We start from the raw sequence: 26,290 nt of genomic DNA on the forward strand, positions 1-26,290 counted from the left end.
TATTAGTCACTAAAGAGGAAGCGTTGACACTGAGGGTAACGGCTCTTTACAGCCGTGGTGAGAAGAAAAGCATCAGCGAACGCGCGTCACATATCAGACCAGGAATCTCAGGCCCACAGAAAAAGAGCAAGTGTTTGTTTCAGTCTGTTCTCATGATAGCATCAGATCAGACTTCTGTTCTCTGCTGACAGGAGTGGGACCTGCTGTAGTCTTCTGCTGTTGAAGCTCATCCAGCTCATCCACTGCTTTTCTGCTCACCAAGATTGATTACTTTATATAAGTTACTATATCCCTCCTGGCAGCTGAAATCAATCGGGCCATTTGTCTCTGACCGACAAGTCGTTACCACACAAAGAGCCGTCACTCACTCGATGTTTCTTATTTTTCACACCATTCTGTGTAAACTCTAGAGGCTGTTGTGTGTGAAAATCCAAAGAGATCAGCAATACGCGAAATACTCCAACCAACAACCATGCCACAGTTAAATGTCACACGTCGTCTTCATTCCTGTGTTTGACGTGGACGTGACGCTCTCGAACCCTATCTGCATGATTCGCATGCATCGTGCTGTCGCCGCCGCATGACCGGCTGATCTGAGGACTGAACAAAGGTGTCTCTAACAAAGTGGAGGGCGAATGTGTCGTGTTGGTTGTGTAGAAGTCGCTGGGAGCGTTGTTTATAAGCAACGACAAACCGCTGGCTAAGTGAATGTGGGCTTGTAAATAACAGCATACACGATTGAAATTGAGAGAATTAAGTCAGCTTAATTCTTTAATAGAATCAGGGAGGTTTGTATCATGCTCTGGATGACTGCCCTGGCCCACATCTGCCGTCGTATTCTCAGTGCGGAGCTGGAGGCAGATTGCTCAGAGCTGCATTATTAAGAGTTTAATGGCTGAGGATATGAGGAGCCTGATAGCATCAGGAGTTCCTGTTAGCCTGACTGATCAGGAGTGTGTGTGTGTGTGTGTGTGTGTGTGTGTGTGTGTGTGTGTGTGTGTGTGTGTGTGTGTGTGTGTGTGTGTGTGTGTGTGTGTGTGTGTGTGTGTGTGTGTGTGTGTGTGTGTGAGGGATTGTGTTGGCAGACCCTCCCGGCAACACCACACAGACTGAAGCTCACCTCACCGCCCACTGAATAGTTCAGACGCTTACATGTCGACTGCTTTAATGCAGCCGTTTTACCTTACACACACACACACACACACACACACACACTCTCTCTCTCTCTCTCTTTTTTTCCTTTCTCCTTGTCTGGCTCCCTTTCTACTTCACTTCCTTTCTTCTCAATCCTTTTTTCTGATGTGTGTGTGTGTGTGTCGATGACACTTCTTCACCTCCTCCTACACGCAGGAACATTAGATCAGCCAAACCAGGAAATAAAAAAGATCCGTTTTGGATGCTGTCGGCGAGGTCGAAGGAACGATGCTGACCTCTAAACCGATATGTGCAAGATTCAGTGGTATAAATCATTATAACTACATTTGTGTGTGTTGATCATTCAAGTCCTGCACATTTGGTGTCACTTGTGGTGTTTAGGTATCTGCAGGCTTTGTACCCCTTCATGTTAAAATATAGAACCAACCACTCCAGTTTTTGTCACTTGCATGGACATGAAGATATCCATCCCAGCATCAAATCCTTTTGGAATAATTAGACACTTCAATCGCAGTCTAAAGTCTGGAAACTCCTGATTTACGATTTTTTTTATGATCTTCAAGCTCTTTCACATGTAATACTCCGTTTGAAGAATCTGACCTAAAGCAAAATTGACACTTTTTTGGTTCCCAGTTTGCTATGGTTCGGTTTGATGCTGCACTCGAAACCAGACATTAAAGTATCATCACAGGGGCTTAAAATGTCTGTGCAAAAATCTGTTATTTGGCAACGGACAATAAGGTAAGCAGTAGAAGAAGGGAAGAAGGCTGAACGCTTTGTCTTCAGCTGCCCTGTGATACAAGTCTAGATTGACACTTTGACATCCTTTACGCTACCTGGTTGTTAGCTGTTGTATGATAGAGAACGGTTAGCTGGGAATCGGCACCTTCTGCCAGAAATATGAGGGGGAAAAAGTACCAACAATCACATGAACTGTTTGTTATTCAGAAGAGACGCAGAGACACGATGCCGCTTGTATGTTTCTCAGCAAGCGTCTTTGTTCCCGTTTCCCGTGCGAACAGTTCCCTGCCCACGAATATAAATCATGCCGATACCGATAAACTGTTAAGATTTCTATCTATATTGATAAATTGTTCGATTTTTTAACAACTTTTCTTGTAAGGTAGAACTGTTCAAAACTGCTTAGAAAGTGTGGAAACCTCCCACGTGGCAATATGCAGCTGGTGAACCGAGCCGGTGCCAAGAATGTGTGACATTGTCAGCAAGGCAGATTTTAAGTCTGCCTTTTCACGTCTGTCGGAGGCTGTAGATTAACGTGACTTATGCCGTTTTGGTGAGGTCTGAGCGATCACACCACACCCCGAGACCCTCTTGCACACAAGAGACCCAAGGGATAATATATCTGCGGATCTGTTTTCTTGGATCCGAACTCGATGAGCTCACCACCGAGTTCTGAGCACATGGTGAATCACTCGTCATTCTGCTCCAGTTCAAATCACAGTTTTGCAGATGACACCCTAACACTTGTTCGAATATTCAGACTGTGTGTTCAAAACATTTAAGACGAAGGAGAAAAAGGAAGGAAGCAAGGAAGGTTCATTACACCGGATTCAGTCGACGATACTGTACCGCTACTCCCACCCGCCTTCCGACGCGTGGTACATTCCAGCTTAGCCTAGTGTAGCTTGTTTTTGCTTGTGTAAGGTATGCGGCATATGAAGACTTTTACATCTGCACTGCATAAATCCCCCAAAACGTACATTGTGAGGATGATTCATGGCTTCAGAAATGTCTTTAAACAAGTTCCTGTTGGTCTCAGGCTATAAATGACATCCACACAATGAGGTCTCATGAATCATGCACAAATCATGGTGGCTAAGTTTACCAACACATGCTAATATCTACACAGCAAGAGGTACCACATTCATACAGCTCTCTCTCTCTCTCTCTCTCTGTCTCTCTCTCTCTCTCTCTCTCTCTATCTCTCTCTCTCTCTCTCTCCATCTCCATGTGTGCATGTTTGAAGCATCAGGCCATTAGTGGGCTCAGGACTTTTTTTGGGATGAATTGTGTGCACCTGTGGGTGTATGAATCCTGCATTATGACTCACATCCTATGGATGGGTGACATCTTCCATCTCTCATGATGGCTCCGTGTTAGGCTGATGCATATTGCACCTGTACTTCACAAGCTGCACAGGCGTACAACAACACATCCTCTCCAAATTCTCCTCCACACTCCAAGTTTTCAATCATACTCTTCCCTTCGCATCTCTTCTTCCCCCGTACTTCTAATCGACCAACACCCGTACCTTAGCTCCGAAGCTTTGGTTTTATCTCGGATCTTTTTAAAGAGGTTCTAGTTAACCTGTCACACGGACATTACCCTTTAAAAACTAGGTTTAAGACCCAGTTTAAATCCTGGACGAATTCTCATCGTTTTGCTCTTTCCTGCTTTCTGCTCTCTTCCTTAGCCAGTCTCCTTGTGCAGCCCTGAACTCCACACTCAGTCAGGTGGCTTCCACAAGGTGTTGGTAAAACTCCTTTGAGATTCAGGTCCATGATGCTATGTTGAATATCTCTTACTATGTTCACATCCCAAAGGCAGTGTTGTGCTAGTTACTAAGAAAGAGTAACTAGTTACAGTTACTAGTTACTTCATTCAAAAATTAACTCAATTACTTTGTTGATTATTTACACCAAAAAGTAACGCGGTTACTGTTACAAGTAGCTTAGTAGTTACTTTTTTAAAGAAATAATGAGCTTATTTCCACTTTGAGAAACTCGTCATGTTCTCGCCTCGACAGTGCGGCGTCTTCGTGTTTACAGGTTGGCATCCACCAATCCTACAATGCGTCGCTGCTGTAAACAGGTTAGGCTGTAGGCTTCACTTCAGCCTAAATGTATTCATTTAAAAAGTAATGGACAAACGTGCCGTACGGTAACGGAGGTCCTTTATTTAAGGAGTAATGTGTTTGAGTATTAGTTACTGTCAAATGTAACCGTGTTACTGTCCAACACTGCCCAAAGGTGCTCCATAGCAGTGGTCCCCAACCCCCGGGACCAAATGGTACCGGGCCGCCAGGAACATTAAATTATTTCCATTTTATTTACCGTGGTGTATTTCTCTCGGGTTTGTGCGACTTTCCATGGACGAGAGGTTAACCGGGAGCTGAGAGACGTCACCTTAAAGCCGTACCAATACCGCGCATGCGCAAAATATCGTGATCTCGGGCCGGGTTTAGGTGACGTCTGGAGCTGAGCAGCTGCAAGCGGCAGTGGTGTTGTAGCTTTGGTGGAGAGAGAAGGTGTGTATCGCTCTTCTCTCTGTTCACCAGTACTTTGTCATGTTTAACAGTGCTTGGTGTACGTGCTTATTGTGTTTGCTCAAATTTAACCCACAAATTAGCAAAAATGAGCACGAAACAGACGTCGTTAGAAAGTTAGAAACTCTGCCGGTGTTCTGGATTAAAGTCATGGCGGAAAACCCTGCGATTGTCACCACAGCACTTAAATCCCTATCGCCATTTCCGACATGCTATCTGTGTGAAGCGGGGTTTTCTGCAGTGACGGCAACCGAAACAAAACGACGGAATAAACTGGACATAAGCAACACACTTCGGGTGTCATTGTCTCCTATTACCCCAGATGGAACCGTCTCGGTGCAACAAGCTCAGGGTTCTCAATGATTTAGGGTTGTAGTGAGTTAAAAAGGCGTTTAAATAGAATTAAATAAAAATGATTAATTTTAATTTAATTGCATAGCCGCCACCCCCCACCCGCAGCGGCCCGCGGTAAAATGATCAAACATTGACCGGTCCTCAGCGAAAAAAAGGTTGGGTACCACTGCTGTATAGGATTCACATCTGGTTACTAAGGAGGCCATGGAAATACACTCGCAGCTTGTGCTTGTAAGACGGATAAATCGTGGTCGTGATCAGCAACAACAATCGGATTTGTAAACAAACTTTGCTCTATTGGTGTGAAGGTGCCTAACTTCTCCCCAACACTATTACCTGATCTGGTGATACAAGGCAGATTGGGTTTATGGATTCTTTCCTTTGATGCCAGTTTCTGACTTTTTACCATCAGCACTAATCAATAATCAAGACTCATCAGACCAAGTGAGTTTTTTTTTCAGTCCTTCAGCCATCTAAAATAGGAATCTCTGTTGTCTGGTCCTGTGAAGGAGTTTAAGCAGATATGATCTCAGTTGCTGCAGACTTCCTGTTTAGCCTTTCTTTTCTGACCTCTTGTCGACAAGGAATTAGCACCAACAGAACCGGAGCTTACCAATACAGTTATAAAGTGGTTATACGGTACAATACATTTCTTCCAGTAGGGTAGTAGAATGTTTGAAGCCATCTGATGTGAAGATTTTAAAATAATCAGCCCAAACGAAATGTTTGTTCTGTCTTCAGTCTCTTTGCTAAGCAGGTGCTCAGCTTGATGAAATGCATCGCAGTTATAATCCGTCTGAGGTCGCCAGTTTTTTTTCCCTTTAATTAGATTTCTCAGGAAATTGAGTTTTTAACATGTCCATCACACTTGCTTTTATGCAATAATTATTTCTGAATGTCTAATTGTGGCCATGTATATTCCATCATCATCATCATCATCATCTGCAGCAAGCCTGGATTTGCAGCTATAGCATTTCTATCAGGTTTCATTCTTACTTTTCCAAAAAAAATAAAATAAAAACCTTGGCCTAGAGAATTGAGCAGGTGTAAGAGTCTCCTTGCTCCAGTCAGACTGCGTCTCGGGAGAGGAAGTGGAAAGGGCAGCATGGTTGGACTCGGGCCTTTTGTGTCACGCTTCAGATAACGTAGTCAGATATCGAAGAATACAGGAAGAACGAATTCACAAGGGAGGAATCTGGTACAACTCTTGTCTGAATTTCCTCTTAGTACTCTCTCTCTCTCTCGCTCTCTCTCTCTCTCTCTCTCTCTCTCTCTCTCTCTCTCTCTCTCTCTCTCTCCCATTGCTGCTGGATTAATTACAATGCTTCATGAAAAAAAAAACAGATCCATTACATGGTACTTCACCAGCACACGCAGAAGCAAGCAAGACTTTTATCAAATGCAGTATTCATTTCTCTTCTGCTGTTGGATTGGAAACCAGTAGCACTCCTTACACATTCTCACTAGACCTGTATATCATTTCTTAATCATTCTCACCTCATTAAGCTTTGCAGTGCGATGAGCACAAAAGCGCTCATTACCACGGTCCACTTAGCATCAAGCTTTCCTTCCTTGTATTTATTGGATGGATTTTTTTTTTTGCTTCCTTAACCTGCTTTCTGCTTAAATCACTTAAATGAGGATTAAGCTTGCCGTGTAAACTCTACCGACTCTACAATATACTGGAATATCTTTTTGAGACGATCAACAGTATTATCTAGAGCCACCGATCCTATAAATATAACGATGGCCGTCTTCCACAGAGGATACAGGGCTGTTAAAATGTCCGTCGGAAAACGTAGCCTAGCTTTCGGGTGGACAAACTTTCAACCAACACGATATATAGTAGTGTTTATAGTATAGATTATTTCTATATGTAGAGAAAACAAGCTCTGGGTCGAACGATGAAGACGTCTTCATCTAGCGTGCGAACGTGTGAATAATGTTGAGCTTGTTTGTGTATGATTAGATAAGAATGTTCTTGGATCCGTTGAAATTAAAGAAGCACCATTTCCTTCCGTGTTTTATCAAATCCGCAACAGAATATTACTTTTCATCGAGCTTTAAAATGAACCCAGTGGGATCGTCTTAATGTTTTTGTTGCATCATGAACTCTGATGACTCTATTGACTACAGTGAAGACTGAAACCCAGCTGGTGGAAAAAGCTCAGATGGAAAGTTTGCTGACACGGAGGACAAGCGCACACGGGCACAGTTTAAACCTAACACGCATGCTGCCTGATGTCAGCAGACTTTGGTTATTATTGCCTGTTTGATGAGAGAATGGCTCAACGTATGAAACCAGATCATACAGTAATTTCAGCTGTAACCTGAACGATGGGTTAGTACTGATACACTCAAACCTGTTGCTGCTTGAACCTTTTCATCATCTAATATTAATTTAATAAAAAAGTGTGTAAACATTGATTCTTTTTTTGTTATTTATTTAACATTTATGGAAAGAGTCTCGGTTATGTAAGTGTCTTGTAGTAGTTGTTAGTATTATGTTAGGTTTCGTTTTTCTATCTCCTGTGTGTGTGTGTGTGTGTGTGTGTGTGTGTGTGTGTGTGTGTGTGTGTGTGTGTGTGTGTGTGTGTGTGTGAGAGAGAGAGTGTATGAGAGAGGGCATTAGTGTGAGAGAGAGAGCGCGTATGAAAGAGAGTGTGTGTGAGAGAGAGAGAAATTATGCAAGAGTGTGTGTGAGTGTGTCTGTGTGAGAGTATGACAGTGTGTGTGAGAGTGTATGAAAGAGTGTGCGTGTGTGTGAGAGAGAGAGATTATGCAAGTGAGTGTGTGTGTATGAGAGACAGAGAGAAAGTATGAGAGTGTGTGTGTGAGAGAGAGAGAGAGAGAGAGAGAGAGAGATAGATTATGCAATAGAGTGTGTGTGTGTGTGTGTGTGAGAGAGAGAGAGAGAGAGAGAGAGAGAGAGAGAGAGATTATGCAATAGTGTGTGTGTGTGTGTGTGTGAGAGAGAGAGAGAGAGAGAGAGAGAGAGAGAGAGAGAGAGAGAGAGAGAGAGAAAGTGTGTGTGTGAATGATTGTTTATTGCAGCTGTTGCTTAGTTCAGGAACAAACTTCTAATTTCCACAAAATCAAATGTTGCTATAAACCGTTAAAATGGTCACCGTGTCGTTCATTAATACACGAAACATCATCATAACGTAATCATTGCACCGAGCACAAACTCATGGTGCTCCCTTTTCTAAAACCCCGTGATTTAGTGCAAAGTAACAGTCAGTGTAGGTTACTTCCTTTAACTCATGTGAACATTTCACTCCTGTGTGCACTGACCACTTTAATAGGAACACCTGTGCACCTGCTCATTCCTGCACTTCTCCTGTTCATGTGGCAGATCAACAGCAGACATGTCAACAGTTTGGGTCTCAGTGATCGTGGGCTGTTTTGAAATTCACACTGTGGGGCAGTTCGGAATGGGCCCACAGTGTGTGTTGGTGAAATGGAAAATTCCCAATTCAAAAAGATAATAGTTTTTATCAGAAGCTCCTCCCCCAAATCTTCCAACTATGTAGCGAATCGTCACATGAATACAGAATGATTGACAGGTGTTTTGAGCTTTGTACATTCTTTGGTCAGTCGTTTAGAGTTAATTCGTGATAAATTAGTCGATTATGTCTGTATCAGTTAAACATATGTAACATCGGGTAACGTCGGACGTTCAGTTGCTGGTTTAGTTTTGTGGACAATTTAACGTACTTGTAGTTTATAAAGGATTTGAAAGTTCTCAAAAAAAAACACACACACACAAAATGGAAGTGCAAAAGCTTTTGGGGGGAAAGTATTCAAAATACCGGTCTAGAGTTTTGTGCAAAAAAAAACAAAACAAAAAAACAATAATAAGTTTACAGGATGGCTGTATAATAAATAATCACTCGTTCCATCCACGGTGAGCAGAAAAGCATCTCGGAATACGCAACATGCCGAAACGTCAGGTCTCATCGGTGTCCTTTCCTGAATTGTAAAATAAACACCACCTTGCTGAACATTTCACTGTATCAGCACTTGGTTCGTGTCAGTCATGTCATCAGTTCAGGCTGCTGGTGGTGTAGAGGGTGTGTAGGGCACCAGTAATAAATCATTACTACAACACTTTCACGTACGTGTGATTTTTTTTTTTTTTTTTCCTCGCAGTTCACTCGAACACCTTTGACCAATCAGGAGCTTGTCACTTTTTTATGAATGATCCAGTCAAACTGACTTTTTACTACAAGACATACAGGCGCAAGAAGGACCGTGGTGTTCAACGACGAGGCCAGTCGATACACGGCACAACACAGACATGTCGAATATGTTAAAGGCATTACTCAAGGAACGGGTTTAATCACACAGACTTTAGAAAACATACAACGGAGCGGACAGCGAAATCTGGGAGTGGGAGGCGGTATGGCTCGATCAAAGAAAGATGTCTCTTAGAGGTGAAGCGAGAGCTGGGATTTTGGCAGGCAGAGACGCACCAAAGAGACAACAGACGCTGCACACCGAGAGTCAGGAAATGTTTTCTTTTTTTTTTTGTTTAATTCTTCAAGTCCATATTTGCTATCGAGAGTAAATCGACTTAGTGTATCGCGAAATGTACGAGCAGAGTTTTTTGTCTCCTTGCGTTTTTTTTGTGAATGCCAGTGATTGCGCAGGGAGAAAAAAGGAACGAGACGGCGAAAGGGGTGGGGTGTTAATTACAAAAGAGAATGTCATCACTGCAGATGGCGCGTTAGCAAATCATGCACATTCCAGATGGTAGTCTTTACACCATGTGTATGAAACTCTACTGAAATGTTTTTTTTTTCCTTCTTTTTTTTTCCCTCCATCACACACAATGACACGTATACATTGCACTTGTCACTTTCATTTTCTTTCCCTATACACGCTTTACTTTACTGGTGCTTTACGAGCCATTTAAATATGAAACGGCGTCTGTGAAACCAGGACGTTCGAACCAATTTAGCTTTGTCTTTGAGCTTTATGAAGAACGTCCATCAGAAGAAGCGAGCGATATTACACATCTGCCCCAAATGTGTCGTCGCTGAAGTGCCCTGAAGTAATCGATGTAGACTGAGATAGATATTATTAATTTCGCTCGGTCGTTTTTTACATATCTCTCTGTCTGGAGTAAGAAGGATGTTTATCTTTCGACTAGAGAGACTGGAAATGGGAAAGTTTGCGATATTTACAAAGCTATGACAAAGACAAGGCAATTCTAAGCCAATATTTGTACCTGTATCTGCGAAATGTTTCCTACAACAGAATATTGTTATAACATATAAGAGAGTGTTTCTTATAACATTTATTTTTTTAGTTTTAATGTATCAGGAAAACCTTTTTTTATGTCAGCATGGTGGTGGTATGAATTCAGACACTTCCTCAAGTCTGGACTTTAAGAGCTGGAGATTTGAGTAGGTTGTGTTTTAGGCTGTGTATTTTTTGTATTGTACAAACTCGTAGATCGTAGATTGTATTGTACAAACTCGTAGATCGTAGATTGTATTGTACAAACTCGTAGATCGTATTGTACAAACTCGTAGATCGTAGATTGTATTGTACAAACTCGTAGATCGTAGATCGTATTGTACAAACTCGTAGATCGTAGATTGTATTGTACAAACTCGTAGATCGTATTGTACAAACTCGTAGATCGTAGATTGTATTGTACAAACTCGTAGATCATAGATTGTATTGTACAAAATCGTAGATTGTATTGTACAAACTCGTAGATCGTAGATTGTACTGTACAAACTCGTAGATCGTATTGTACAAACTCGTAGATCATAGATTGTATTGTACAAACTTGTAGATTGTATTGTACAAAATCGTAGATCGTAGATTGTACTGTACAAACTCGTAGATCGTATTGTACAAACTCGTAGATCGTATTGTACAAACTCGTAGATCGTATTGTACAAATTCGTAGATCGTAGATTGTACTGTACAAACTCGTAGATCATATTGTACAAATTCGTAGATCGTAGATCATATTGTACAAACTTGTAGATTGTATTGTACAAAATCGTAGATTGTATTGTACAAACTCGTAGATCGTAGATCGTATTGTACAAACTCGTAGATCGTGTTGTACAAACTCGTAGATCGTATTGTACAAACTCGTAGATCGTAGATCGTATTGTACAAACTCGTAGATCGTATTGTACAAACTCGTAGATCGTATTGTACAAACTCGTAGATGAACGTAGAGTTTTTGTGTCATTTACCTGGATTAATTTGGAGTATCTTGGAGTAATTTGCTTCCTGAACGATCTTATAACACATCCTGTTTGCTGGATGTTGGATTCATTAACGTCGCTGCACATTTTGGCAGCAACAGATTCCCAGAGTCACTTCGGACCGACGTCTTCCTCGAGACGGCAGTCAGAGCAGGCACGCTTCCAGCTCTCCTGGAAGTACAGGAATAAGCATTGCCATGCCCTGAATACTAGGGAAGCTGCCTCCTCGTGCATGGCCAGGCCATGAAATTGTCTGTATTACCGAAGGAGTCGGAGACAGACGGCATCTACAAGTGCCCAGATTATTCCAGAATGTCGCCCATGTGCTGTGAATTTCCAGCGAGGGTTTTATCAGGATGAACAGTAGGGCACAGCGTTTTTCCCGCGCAAACAGATGGGAGCTCTATCCGCTGATGGCAAACCATCAAGAGCGAGCTTTCGTCTTTATACAGTCACCGCTTGAGAGTCTTACAGCGCAGACTCACATCAGAGAAACGGTTTCCGTATCAACCTCTAAGGTGCATCATGCTGAAAGAATACATTCGTGTCGGATTCGTTCCTTGCGCTTTATTACTTTTTGAAAGTCACGAGCGCATACACGACGAGTCTGTTTCTCACGCATACATGACTCTAGAGTATAATGAGACTTTTCTCATAGGAGGCTTTTCGTCTGATTGCAGCCAGATCTCAGCAAAATAAGAAAGTACTAGTGACTGACTGAGCGACATGAGGGAGCATACAGAGACAGCAACAAATTGATGATACAATTAATCGACACCTTAACCCTTTATAGATTTAGATTCCCGAGACGAACGGAGCACAAGTCCGTGCTCTTCCTGATGCAGGACATTTTGAACAGCTTCTTTTTAAAGCCCACCACACACACACACACACACACACACATCAGATATACAACAATAAGGACACCGTGTGAAAGCCTTCATCCTGTCTCACTTGTTTATCCCTATCAGTCATTTGCATGTCAATCTCTCTCTCTCTCTCTCTCTCTCTCTGCACTCCCTCAGAGCTAACTCTTTCAATAAATCCCTATAACCACAAGCTCTGCCCTTCGTGCTAACACAGTCACCTCATTACGATAAGGTGAGGTTTTTGTATTTCATCCTAAAGGCACAGAACGGCTGCAGCATTTTTATTTGAAATGTCCAGATTACGGAAATGTCCTTTATTCCTAACAGCAGTTTCTCTTTAGCTGTATTTCACCACCAGCTTGTCTCTTTATTTAGAGCTCCTGAGTGTCACGGTCACGGCCGGGTGTGGTGTCAGGGCCTGCTACAGGATTCGAGGTGTCCCCGAGGATCGCCTGGCACAAACAGCCAAAGGAAATGGTCCTTCACTGTAGACATGCTATCGGGCAGTTATCGAAGAGGCTTTTGCCCCAAAATGGAGTAGCAATTAGATTTAGGTTGTAGGGTATCTGAGACTGAAAGTGTTTTGTTCAGAAGAACGTGTGTTTATTACTATCATTGTGTGCTATTACAGGAAGGGAGGACTTTATACTTGTCACACAAAAGATCATTGGGTTTTTTATTACCGTGCTTCATCCAGGTAATAAATGGCTTATCGGATGGCGTCTCGGTAGTCCCTCCCTCTAAACTTCTTGTTGCTATAATGTCACACTGTAATCTTTCTTGGCTTTCCTGCTGTATATGTCTTTAATGTCACAAGAATCACTGAGCCACTACGGAGTAAAACCAGTCCAGTCTGGCTGTAGATCTGAAGGTCAACAGAACAAACACATCCTCGTTCCATTCAGCTGAACAATACCGAAACTACAGCTCACTATTGTCAGATTCACAGCAGACCTGCAGAGTCACACACACCATACCACACGTGTGGGCAAAGGTCAGAGAAGAAGCTGACAGGAAGTCAAATGATCACATGTTAAACAGACATGAACAGAAAAGCAGCTCAGAACAGTAACGTGCGTGTTCTGGTGGAGATCGAGTGGTGTACAGGGTGAATCACTGTGCTTAGGGATCTCTAACACGGTAAAGAGTGAAGGAATCAATAAAAGTTTAAAAAACAAGGTAGCAGATTCTTTATCGTCTTCTTCATAATAAAAATATTATCAATAATAATAATGATCGTTGTTATAAATGTAAAAGTGATAGAAAACGTTTCGGTACCTCATTTTTTAAATTTTTTTAATGACCCTGCAAACGTTTAGTTCGAGTTAGATGATCTTTAAAGTAAACATATTTTGGCTCAGCTAATATATGAATATCTAAACTGTGTTAATTAGCTACAACTCTGCAGTGTTTTCACACTCTTGCTCCTTGATTCAAATAGGAAATGACTCAAAAAAAGACTCCATCATAAGGAACTTTTCACACCTAAACCATACAGAGGACATTAAAATTCTCACTTCGAGGAAATCTGCCAGTCGTCTGAGCACGTTCGGAACGGGTTTATCGGAATCCGCGAGTCTCGCCCACTCTACAGCACACAGGCTGGAAACGGCGTAATGGCCCCTTTAAGAGCAATCAGTGCCTCTGCGGTTGCTAAGTTACACACATCAGGCTCTGAGAGGGACTGTGTGCGGAGAGCAGAAATCCTTCCAGGTGCGGAAGTCGGGCCAAATGTCAACGATTTTATTTTGTTTGTTTGTTTGTTTGTTTGTTTTTGTTATCAAAAGTTGTATGAAAAGCAACTTCAATAATATGTGAAACAGAGGATTCGTAGATGTCAGAAAAACATCATATAGCCCAAGGAATGAAGAGAGATCGAAGCACATGGCGCTTTAAATCCTGAGACAGACTTTTCCCAGCCGAGGCACAACACGTTGATGGGGTTGAAGGCAGTTTATTGCCTCTAGGATTTTGGCATGCTCACGAATTAGAAAGCTGGGAGATTAAAGCGTCTCAGAAATGTGCTAATCAGTTTTTTGGCCTTTTTTTTCCCCTCCCCTGATCGTCCACACGCAGATGCTTTCGTGTCTTAGGTGGGAACCTGGGACTGTACTTCAGCAGATGATCCTTGTAGGTGTTAATGCAGAAAACAGACGTGCGTTTAGCTCAGAGCTCATGTACTGAAGAGCCCTGCAAGTCCCTAATAAACAAATGGGAAATCTTCTCTTCCTCCCACACCATCTCCCCCCCCCCCTTTCTTTCTCTCTCTCTCTCTCTCTCGTTCTTCCTCGGCCTTATGTTTGCACTTATTCCTTATTCTGTTCTCTCCTTGTCTTAGGTTCGAATATGAAAGCAGTGATTTAAAAAGAAAAAAAATAAACGAGACGTCTTTTCCTGTCACGTTCTCTTCTCCTCCCCCCGCGTTTGATCCTTTGAGCTGGACAAAGGAAGAACTTTCCACTGTATTAAAATCAATTCAACGTACAACCAGAAAATTGTCTTTTAAACGACCTCATCTTGCTTCTTGTTTATTTCTCAGAAATACAAGCCGGGCCGCTGCGATGAAATCCTGAAGTGGAAACCTCCGAGTCACAATTCTGTGGACTTTCGACTGAAGATCTCTAAAGTCGGAGGAGAAGGGTGAGTCGTCGTCGTCGTCGTCAAAACGCACAACACACATGTCAGTAGATAGTAGCAGTGTCTTTAATTCTCCTCACCCCCGGTTCACTCTGTAATGTAGGTTTATTCTGGACTAGATTTTTCTTTTTCCCTCTAGTAAGACATTTCTTGCTAGCAGGTTTTAATTAAGATTAGAGTTAGATTCATTTTTTTGTGATTTTTTCCAGGTCTTTTCTGGGATTTGAGATGTTCAAGTGTTCTTTACGGAACTACTGATTGAAAAGGAAAATCCTAAAAAAATCATCCGCGGTCAAATATGATGTATTACGTGATATATATTGTACACAGTGGGAGGAATTTGAGGTTTTGTGCAATGCCTGTAAACAGATCAATACCTCCTACATGAGTGGATGGACATGGTCCTCCTCCACCATGGACACACACACACAAACACATATATACGTATACAGTATATATATATATATGTGTATATATATATATATACACACACACACACACACACACAACCAGAGAAACCTCCATCAGAGCCTCCGCTATACTACTAGCAAAAAAGCAGCACCGGTATGGATCACCACCTGCGTTCTCCATGCTCGTCATTTCAATTAGATCTCAACCAACGAAGCAGGCTGGCAGAAATCCAGATGAAGATTAAGGGGGGACAAAAAACTTCATGACCGTGTACCACTTGATGCTAAGCAGGACTTGGGAACTTACAAAGCTCTTGTGGTAAAGAGGGCTGTTAGACACTGAGGTTATGGCTCTGAAATCTGCCCCTGCCAAGCAACAGAGAAATGTGTAAAGCACTTGTCGCTCCCACCCACGCTATACCTCACTTCCTCCTACTCTGTCTCATCCTTTTATAAGCTCTCATACCCTACACCTTCCTCTCATTATTTTCAAGGGGTTCACAGAAAAAAAAGCAGTAACAAAGACATACAAAAAAAAGCTTTAAGCTGATGCGAGCCGACTTTACCCGCTGTTCGTGAATGGAGCAAACAAATTGTTTGAATTTTAACCTCGCCGACCTTCACACATGATCCACCTAATTAGATGCTTCCGTTCCTCTACATACTGTATAGAATTTGCCACAATAAGCACAATATCATTATTTACCCACACTTTAAATACTATTACGTAGATTAGTCTGAATTCTTTAAGACTCCGGTCCTTTTTTTTCCCGTTCAGACTGCTGACGCAATTCCACGCAACTCATAAAGAGCGTCCGCGTGAAATGGCTGCCGGATATACAACCTTTTTTTTTCTTCTTGGTTCTCCTTTTATCACTGGCTTTCCAGGCCTGGACTGTGAATAGCAGCAGTCCTTCTGCTGCCAGGTCATGTATCGCCCCAAGCTACTGTTACCGTTCAAACAAAACAAAGCCAACACAGAGAGGAATAAATGAATAGATTTTGGGTTCCAGCTGTTGCATTCGGGGAGAAACGATACGAATACGTTTGTTTTTCGTCATGGGTTTGCGTGAACTACGGTTTGGTGTGGGATTCAAACCATAACCCAAGACGTGGTGAAGGACTAAAAAAGGAGATAAGAAGGAATAAATACCAAAAAAAGAAACCAGAAAGATGACAAGACAAACATTTTCTTTAATTCATGCTTTGTCACTCATTTTCAGTAAACTGCAGCTTTATTTCAACCCTCACTGCCATTTATTGAAGATCCGGTCTGGACCGAGGACTCCGTTACTCAACTGGAGGTCTTGTGAGCGAGACTTTTCTAGCTTTTGATGGTAGGTCTGGTGTATTTAAGGCACATAATGTAACCAGCCAAGCACGTAGACTCACAGTAAACTTTGTGAGCAGGCTCTGTGGTTACAGCTGTGGGCCCTAAACCTTTATCCAGCTCAAGCTCAAGCACTTTATACAGTCATCCACCAAATTATTAAACTTCTGATGCTAGAATATCCTGCTAGCGATGATTTGCTTGGATGTCTACCTTCGTTCCAAAAGCTGTGGAAATTCTGAAAATGTAGTCGGCCCAAAGCACTTTGAATTCGGCTAACACAGCAGACTCGCCCATGCTCCAGTCCCAGACCTTCCGGCTCTCCTGCTGCCAAAAGATTTACACTAACTTTACAAGAACCTCCAGAACTCATTCCTGGATCACCTAAAACTTCACTAGTCTCATCCTACGAGCCATGGCTCGACCCTCCGGCCCTTTTGTGTGCCACGTAATTGGGAATCGAACTTGAGACGGTTAATTCAGGGGCCACGAAACAATATGGCAGTAAATTAAATGTGATCATTTCCTTTACTGCATCTAAAGTGAAGTATAACGTGATGTTCTGCAGAATCCGGGTAGAGTCAGAGATAAAGACAGACAAGAAACCGTACTTCGAGTGTTAATCTGATGCTGGAAAACTAATGCATTCATCTTTGAGCTTGTTGTCCAGAAGAGTTTATGCTGTTTTGGTCCACTTGAGAGCTCCGATGTTTAGAAGCAGAAGAATCAATTGCTATTTGATCCGGTATTGAAATGGAGAGCCAATTAAATTGGACCCATGCCACCGAATACGAGGCGCGTGACCTCACAGAGCCAATTTTCCCAGCGAGTAATATTCAAGTGGCTCGTTTTGTAACTTCAGCTCTATTTAATAAAGCGAAAGGTTTTATTTCATCTTACTTCTGAAATGACTGATAACCACAGGGAGCATCGGTGCCGCATGACCTCATCTCCTCACAAAAAAAACGATCTCAATCTGCACACGAGTTACAAATGTTGAAACATTAATGCTGTTGGATATTCATTTACAAATAAAGCAAAAAGATCCTTTCGACACAAAGAGATGCTAAAGACATGGTATATAGAAGGGACATGATTTTTAATCACACTATCTGGTGTCACCCAGATGAGGAAAAAGTTCCGTTTGGAGTCTCAAGGTTTCTTCATGTTGTCTCAAAGTTTTACCTTTCCGTCGTTGACTCTGGCTTGCTCATTCGGGCAATAATTGTACAATCTTTCCAGACTATTTGAACTATTTGAACTGTGCTGAAGGGTTATGACATGAATAATTTTGCTGTTGATAATAATGATGTTGTTTATACTGATGTTTATTGCTAAATAATCGTGTTTTGTGGTGTGATTGAACTGGTGCACTGTTATTATTGAATACACTGGAAATTATGGTGAAAAGTTTGTGTTCTTCAGTATTTGGTTTACTCTTCCAAGTTTTGGGATATATGTGATGTTCATGCTGTACATCAAGGTACATGTGTGTCCTTTGTTCACTCTCCTTCTGACTGGACTGACAAATCCTTACAATAATTGACAGAGTACTTATCTCTGTCTGGCACCCCAGCATAACGTTACGAGGGAGGGTGTTACGAGATGGCTTCAGATGCACAGATTTGCTTTCTGTACCACATCCCGGTTGGTATTTTGACAGACACAGGTGCTTCACTCAGCCGAAGGTCAAACCAGGTTGCTGAAGCCCTGTATTGATCAGCCTGTGCAAAGTGATCTATAATAGATGACCTAAATTGCATATTTATTGGAGTGAAATACTAAAAGAGTAAGCAAGAGCAAGAGAAAAACGCTGATGTTTCATGCAGCCATAATGCAGCTGTAAGGGGGAAGTTAGCCAGAGGGTTTCTGATTTTTAAATTTTACTTGCCAGACGCAACCGTGGTGTTGATTGGGGTTAATCAACTAATTATCATCTGTTCGTTCAGCTCGGGATCAAAATACAGGTCGGTCCCAAATGAAAGATATGAATAATAACAGGACAAAGGAAACTAACGAGCTAAGAAATGACTTTCAGTCAAACATTAATGAGAACAATGTGGAAATGCTGACCATATAAGGCAAAACAGGACAATTCCTTACACAAAATCTAGCTTCAGTAGTGCAGTTGGATGTGAACCTGGAGGAAAGAAACACAGCATCAGCCTTCCTCAGGCCCACATTCTCTTGGATGGGATATATTTGGAACATTCTGTCAATACGGCTCTGTGGACATGGACACGGCGGACGTGAACCGCTTCAGACGCAAGACGTTTCCCGAGGATCTGGAAATGTTATGCTTCTTTTTTTTTTCTCTCTCTCTCTCTCTTTTCACTTGGTGCTGTTTATCTTTTGAATGACTGAAAATGAGACCTTTCTTATTTTGAGGTGGCCCGGGATCGCAGTTCGAACATTTTTGTAGGCGTTTCTGCACATCACATCAACAGGGTGCTTTAAATTCAGAAGATTTATGCAGCAACATTTGCAGTTCATAACATGGCTGAGTCAGCCTTTTGTTGGTGCTCTTTTTTTTTTTCTTGTAGTGGGGGTTGTGGTGAGTTTTGGGGGGGAGAGAAGATACCGAAGTGTCTCTGATTGAAATCCTAACCTTAACCTTAGCAAGTAATCGTCCGAGCCGCTGAATTGTTCGAGCCGCCTCCAGCTGTGAGCTTTCTCTGTATTTAGGCTGTCAGATGAACCCTGAAGCCTCTCATTGCCTCTGCTGGGTCTCACTGTGATTAAGCAAACCTCCAGAAACACTCCGGAAGCACGTCCTGACAATCTGAGCGTAATGAACTGGAAGGGGTTGTGTGTGTGATTTTAAATGAACTTAGGCTAGAAACCTGTTTTTGTTGTGTTCCTCTAATTTGGTGGATTTTGTCCCAGACTGGCAAAGGATCAACACGTAACCTCAACCCCCCACCCCCCCACCCCCCCACCCCCCCACAGTCACAGGGCGCACATTGATTTTTAAACCATCGCGTAATAGGAAGTTTCCATAAAGCAGCACAAACACACAATACTATTTATACTATAAGTCAGATTTGGTTCATACCTTACCCATGACTAGTCTAACAATAAACGTTTAAAAACATGAATGAATAAATCGTGAGCGGAATAACACACTGCAGAGTGTAGTGAGTGTATTGTGGTTAGATGGTGATCATCCATTTTAGGATGCTTTGATTTCCATCGATATATGTGTAATCGGTAATCGGTGAGATTCTTCTCTCTCTCTCTCTCTCTCTCTCTCTACCGTTCTTGTTTATCGGCATATAAAATTATAAAGTGTTTATCTTCATCCACTAAAATTCTGTGTCAAATTATTAACAGAGGCAAAAACCACGTCTCACACTTATAATCATATTAGATTAGACTCATGGCGAGAAAATTATCCTGAGTAAAAGTTCATCTCCGTTCCATCAGCCGTGTGTGTGTGTGTGTGTGTGTGTGTGTGTGTGTGTGTGTGTGTGTGTTTTAATTCTGTGTAATTCTGTCTCTGTCTGTGCAGGTTGATCCCTCAGACGGTGGGTCTGCTGTACGTCGGCAGCTATGACATGCCCTTTGCTCAGATGAAGGTGAGATCTGTGCTAAATTTGGCAATACATTAAAGCCAAGCTTTCACCTCAGGCTGTAGCATCTGGCATAAAACCACAAATGAGCTTTCAGGTTTTCGTTCTATTAATTTATGTTCCTATTCCTGCAATCACTAAACAGGATCCCAAGTGAGACGAGCCTGCTTATGTCAGGATACAGGCGCGACGTGCAGTATTTCCGGGTTGTGCCTAGGGGTTTAGGGAATATTTTGAGCCCCTCGTTACGTCTGGGAGGTGCACAGAAGTCGACCCTCGTGTGAAGTGTAGCGTCTCCATTAGCATCAAAGGCTCGAGGTCTTATTCCTCCTGTTCTTTAGTCATCTCACATTCGGCAAATCTGATGCTTTGTTTAATTTGCTAAAAAAGAGGGGGTTTTGTCCTCAGGAGAAGTGAAAGACTTGAAAAAGTTAGTGAGGAAAAACTTTTTCAAGTTAGTGAGGAAGTTGCTTTATTTTACCACAGCAATTTGAATATTTCATTATATTCAAAATGTTTTTTTTACCTCATATCCATCAATCCACGAGAAGACCGTTCTTCTAACCACTCGCCATCTTTCGTTGGTTTTTAAGTCGGCACCGAAAACTAATGTGAAGCTTCCAACATTCATGAATTAACTGTTTATTTGGGAGAAGAAAAAAAATACAAAAAAAAAATGTAATAGAGTATAAATAGTGGATGATCGTTGTTCTGTGATCTCCATTCTGATGCATTCTGAGTTAAAGTTTTCCTGCTGCCTCTCAGCCTCGATGCACAGCGTTAACATAAAAGTCATGATCACGTATCCCGACAGAACGCAGCCGAAGGACGAGAGTTTGTCTCCGAAAAACATGTTCCTATAACGCAGCCGAGCATCCGGCCCCAGAGGCATGATATCAAAACCCGAACATTTACACACAAAGCACCAAAAGCTCCCGAATGGTGAAACGGAGCAGCTTGAGAAACACTGAGATGAAAGTTCATTGTAATCCTGTTGCACCGCGTCACATGGGAGCAGGTTTGTGATCTTTTCGGCACAGTTTCACCCCCCGAGGTGTTTCGAAAGAAGTCCTGGGTTAAGTATTGGTTAATCCTTGGGTTTAATTTTAATTGTGCTTGAAACATTTAACAGTCCACAGTGAACAGAGTTTTATCGGTCAGTTATATGGGTTCGACGTTCACGTAAATGTGCTGTAACGGTCGTACAGCTGCCTTGCATTTCAAGTCAAACGTTGGCCGTCTCCGGTATGTCTCCTTTAAAATGACATCACCCTCTGACATCATCATAGGAAAGAAGAACATCATGGAAAATATTGGCACCCACCATCCAGTATGAACCACAATCATTTAACAGACCATACGTATATATTTATATATTATATATGAGGTGATATTTCTCATTGTTTCTCATTCTTCATTATTCTTTATAACTTGTCAGTCTAAATGTATCAAGGCAAACATTTGCAGGAAGGAAGCCACGAGTTCCAATTAGGTAGTATGATTAGTTCTGGCCAATTAGCATTGAATCGGAATATTAAACTGACAGTTTTTCCACTGATAATTGTTTAACTGTTGAATAAATTGTGTGGGGATGTTGGATGTGCTCTTTAATGCACTCTGATCTCCATAAATACATGAATAAAGTGACTTGAGAACCTTCAAGCTGACAAAGGACACCGAAGAGATGGATATGAGTTACTCTTTAAGTGATGTGCGAGTTCAAGGAGTTTCCTTTATTTTAATCTTTTTTGCTTCATTAGACACAACCCAATTAGCAAGTAAAACTGAGGCGAAACACCGCTCCGCACTCGACAAATGCCTTGTTGTTAACCGTCTACAAGCAACACTGAAATATAATCGGCTAATTTGTATCGCACGGCTGCTTGGTTCTTGCAGCTCGGGCTACACTTTGAAAGATTTTTCCATCACCACCGCAATTGCTCCACATTCTCGGGCGCAGACCCCAGACTCAGAAAGTTAACCGAAGGTCACCTTTTGATGAGCTTATAGATTATCTCTTGTGCTAAAGGTTAAACATTTTTTACATGCATCATGGCACTAATTACATACAAACAAAATCACAACATACTGTAGCCCGCTCTCTATCTATTTAAAAAAAAAAAAAAAAAAGCCATCCAGTCCCTTTTCCCTCCACTTCTTTCTCTCCTTCTCTCTGATTTATTTATTAAAGTGACTGTCTGTCAGCCTGTACAGTTTGTCTCCAGCCCGAATAAGAACTCGGTATGATGCTCTTCAGAGTACAGCAAGAGGTGTAATAGGAAAAAAAATGGCATATGTGAGATTGGAATTTTTTTCTCAGGGCTTTCCAAAAGCCTGGTTAGCAAAGAGAGAAAGAGAGAGAGACTTTAAGGAGGGGGGTATAGAAATATCTGAGCTCTCCTAAGAGCCAGCGAGGGGGTGTTCTGAGTCAGTCACGCCTCTCTGAGTCATATTTCATAAGCTGAACTTTCACATTCGAAAGCCGCGTGCGTGAAATGTATATGCATCGTCTGCAAAATACGAAGCCCACTTAGCGCATTCCGCCTCCCACTGCTAGAGTACAGGCTGCCTTTTACACGCTACACTAAATCCAGGAGCATGTGACATTATCAAGCCCTAAGATGCACCAGTAGAAGGATGCTGTCATAAATAAGTGGCGCTCTGGGAAAACCCAGCGCACAAGCTGTACACTTTCCCTAAAGATAGTCAATCAGTCTCAGTTTTTTGCTATACGTTTCCTCTACGACGTTCTTCCGGAGGATTGTAGGAAGCGATGATAACGTGGGGAAAACGATGAAGCGCGTGACATTTATTAACAGCCACCTGCTCCCAGCTAACATAAAGAAGGCAAGAAGACACCACTCCCTTTTACACTTTAATACCCATAATGCAGTGCATCTTGTGGACACGTTATAATACATCGCTTCCTCAGCTCCTATTCTTAGCATGACTCTATTTATACTGTAGCTTTATCACAGTAATCATTATCGGTTTGGGGATTAGAGAGATTTTACCATGCCAGCATTTTTTTTTCGTGAAGAGATAGTAGCCTGTAGTTACTAATGAACCTGTTCATTTATATTCTTTAGAGTTCAAGTCAAGAATAAACCACGACACTTGTGCGCTCTTCTTGGAAAATATTCAAAAGCTGGCCAAAATAAAGTAGTTCCAACCCTGTGTAATTATTTTCTTATGACCGAAGTGTTTATTCTATATATATACAACAGCAATTTGAAAATCTGTCCAAACAAAACATCCCATATAGTAATTAATGCTAGGTAAGTTGAGTGCTGGGGGCACGGTGGCTTAGTGGTTAGCACGTTCGCCTCATACCTCCAGGGTTGGGGGTTCGATTCTCTCCTCCGCCTTGTGTGTGTGGAGTTTGCATGTTCTCCACGTGCCTCGGGGGTTTCCTCCGGGTACTCCGGTTTCCTCCCTCGGTCCAAAGTCATGCATGGTAGGTTGTTTGGCATCTCTGGAAAATTGTCCGGAGTGTGTGAGTGTGTGAGTGAATGAGAGTGTGTGTGTGCCCTGTGATGGGTTGGCACTCCGTCCAGGGTGTATCCTGCCTTGATGCCCGATGACTCCTGAGATAGGCACAGGCTCCCCGTGACCCGAGATGTTGGGATAAGCGGTAGAAAATGAGTGAATGAATGAAGTTGAGTGCTAGCTAGATGCGGCTCAAACGTCGCTGCTTTGCTTTGCTTTACCTTGTGCTCAACCTCGATGTACCACATGTATATACGTGTAGGCCAGCGGTTTTATGGTATTTAGCGCTAGTTCGGTGTTCCTAAAACACGTTTCCTGTCGTCCAGTGTTACATTAAACTTTGTACAAACGATGACAGACAAACAGCTATTGAAGAGAAATGCAGTGCTATTGCAGCAAAGAAAGGATTAGAGCAGATTGGCTAGAGATATTGAGATTAAGTCGAGGCAACTGCACTCCAGAATGCAGCCATAATGAAGTGGATTTGATTGGATCAGGCACCAAGCCGGAGTTTCCAAAATGGCATCCAAAATCTCACGGCTACACCTGGGAGTGCGAGGACGGGCTGGACTCGAGCCGGGAAGAGAGAGCTGCTGTCGCTCAGTCAGAAGGAGGAACATTAATCTGCGCTCGCTCCATCACTGTGTGTGTGTTTGTGTTTGTGTGTTTTGCAATTGTGAATGTGTCTCTTCTAAAGCATCCACCTCTCTCAAATAGTGATCTCACAGATGCCCCTCACGGTCGGAGTGCACTGGCTTTTACTTAGCCAGCATGCTGCTGAGCTTGGCACTGCAGTGTTTCCTCCTACATCTCTGTGTCCCACTATCCCTGTGTCCCCGCTTTCTCTCTCTCTCTCTCTCTCTCTCTCTCTCTCTCTCTCTCTCTCTCTCTCTCTCTCTCTCTCTCTCTCTCTCTCTCTCTCTCTCTCTCTCGTTTTCTTAAACACACAAAGTCTGTCTTGCACTTTCAGCTCCAACTGTAAACTCAACGTTAAGCCATTATTTAAAGCAGAGATGTCGAATTCTCGATTCTGATTGGTCAGTTACATTTCCATAGAACTCAGAAAGTTTAATAGGCCACCGGGATTAGTGTTTTAGGCGTGTCACGTTTACAGATCGAAAGCTTGAGGTGGTGTAGTGTTTTCAGCAGGAAATTTTTAACTGTGTTCATTCTAATGTTACTGCACGAAATATTGTTTGAACATTCAGTATTCACATACAGTATATACACTGGCCGGTCGGCTCTGTTACTGTTTACTGTTACTGTCTTTTGTGTATTGTATTTTTGTACTTTTTGTATTGTCTTGTAACTTTATGTCTGCACTGTCTTTTGTCCTGCACTGTCTTTTGTCCTGCACTGTCTTGTCTGTCTTGTTTGTCTTGTCCTGCACTGTTTGCACCAGGTTGCACAGTTGCACTTTATGTGGCTAAGACTACTTACATGTCCTTAGCCCTGTCTTTGTTTTATGTAGCACCCTGATCCTGGAGAAACGTTGTCTCATTTCACTGTGTACTGCAACAGCTATATATGGTTGAAATGACAATAAAAGCTTCTTGACTTGACTTGAAGTAGCATCGCTGGAAGGAGCCCCCGGTGTCAGCACTGTGTAACAGTCAGAGGACAGTCTTCAGGACAGACGGCGTTTCTCTGTAACATGAAAAGCTGCATTTTTTTTTTTTTGTCTTATTAACTTCAAGAAAGGGAGGAGAAGAAGAGGGACCAACTTGTTGCTTCTATGATATAAATGTTTAGAAGGTGTTTTTGTGTCTTAAAACATTACATGTGAATATAAACACTAGTAAAAGTACAATATGTAATTTTTTTAATACATTAAAAAATAGCATTGGTAAATTGCTGTGGTAGAAAAGGAATAAAATAAACAACTCTCACTTCGCATCAGGCTACATCACACCACCCACACATTCATCGATTGCCTACCTATAACTTTATGCCTTGTCATATATTTTTTATTTCCTTTTTTTTTCTGCTCTATAGACCCAGCACTTCTACTTGATTCGTGAAAAGTACCCTGTGTTTTAGAAATATACAGCACTAGATATAGATATACCTTTCAGTCAAAGTGTTGCACTCGGACAAGTGTAGCGAACGTTATGAAGACTTCTGTGTGATTTGGCAATAACATGTCACATGGGTCACTAACTGCAGTTCCAACAGCTCTAGCGTGACACGATACATGCAAGATTGTAGTGCGGTTAAGTGTAAAAACTGTAACATGAATGAATTTGACATAGAAACACGTACAGAGATTTGCAGTGAATGTGAATGTGTCCTAAAAAAATTGCTAATACCCATGATGTAAAGGTGTTAAAATGAAATAATGACCACGCAGCATGGCCGACTTTCAAAAGAATCGCTGGCAAGACGTGCATTATTTCGACGGCTCTGTGCAACGCTGCTCCGTGCGTAACGCTCGTCTCTGCTCTTCCTCCGCAGGTGACGAAGGACCTGAAGCAGTACGATAACAAGATTATCGAGTGCACGTTCAAAAATAACTCCTGGGTCTTTATGAGGCAGAGAATAGACAAGAGCTTCCCCAATTCGTACGATACAGCGATGGGTGAGTGACAGCACCACAGAAACAACACGCACTGCGCTGCATGTGTAAATGAGGGAATCAACACCTTCTGCCTTCCACGTATTCTCAGTAGCGGACAGCGTAGGGATGATTAATTACTTAAATATTTAGCTTTTAATTAGATTTGAATAAGATAAACACTCCAATCTGTACGCTCAGGTAGTTATCCAGGCTGACGGTCATCTGGTAGCAGCACAGTGTATACAATCGTGATTCTTCCACACAATACAGTATATATGAAGAGTAAATAGTTTAGTTTATGTAGATTTGGATCAAACATCAGAATAGATGGATGGTCTGAGGTGACAGGAAGGCTACAGTAACTCAAATAATCACCTTTTACAACTGTGATGAGC

General features: G+C 42.1%; 1 protein-coding gene across 3 annotated transcripts in view; it reads left to right on the forward strand.

Annotated features, from left to right (window-relative positions):
- The window catches only part of rngtt (RNA guanylyltransferase and 5'-phosphatase), a 100,633-nt gene that overhangs the window by 72,882 nt on the left and 1,461 nt on the right, over window positions 1–26,290 (forward strand). For 2 of the 3 annotated variants that reach the window (XM_047818187.1, XM_027177073.2), the window contains 3 exons: window positions 14,440–14,540; window positions 19,789–19,855; window positions 25,793–25,916. In XM_047818187.1, coding sequence (XP_047674143.1) covers window positions 14,440–14,540; window positions 19,789–19,855; window positions 25,793–25,916 — 292 coding nt within the window. Of the gene's footprint in view, window positions 1–14,439; window positions 14,541–19,788; window positions 19,856–25,792; window positions 25,917–26,290 lie in introns of those variants that run through there. The other variant, XM_047818188.1, reaches the window with a different exon arrangement.

The sequence above is a fragment of the Tachysurus fulvidraco genome, chromosome 9 (genome assembly GCF_022655615.1).
Source record: "Tachysurus fulvidraco isolate hzauxx_2018 chromosome 9, HZAU_PFXX_2.0, whole genome shotgun sequence".
Lineage (NCBI taxonomy): Eukaryota > Metazoa > Chordata > Actinopteri > Siluriformes > Bagridae > Tachysurus > Tachysurus fulvidraco.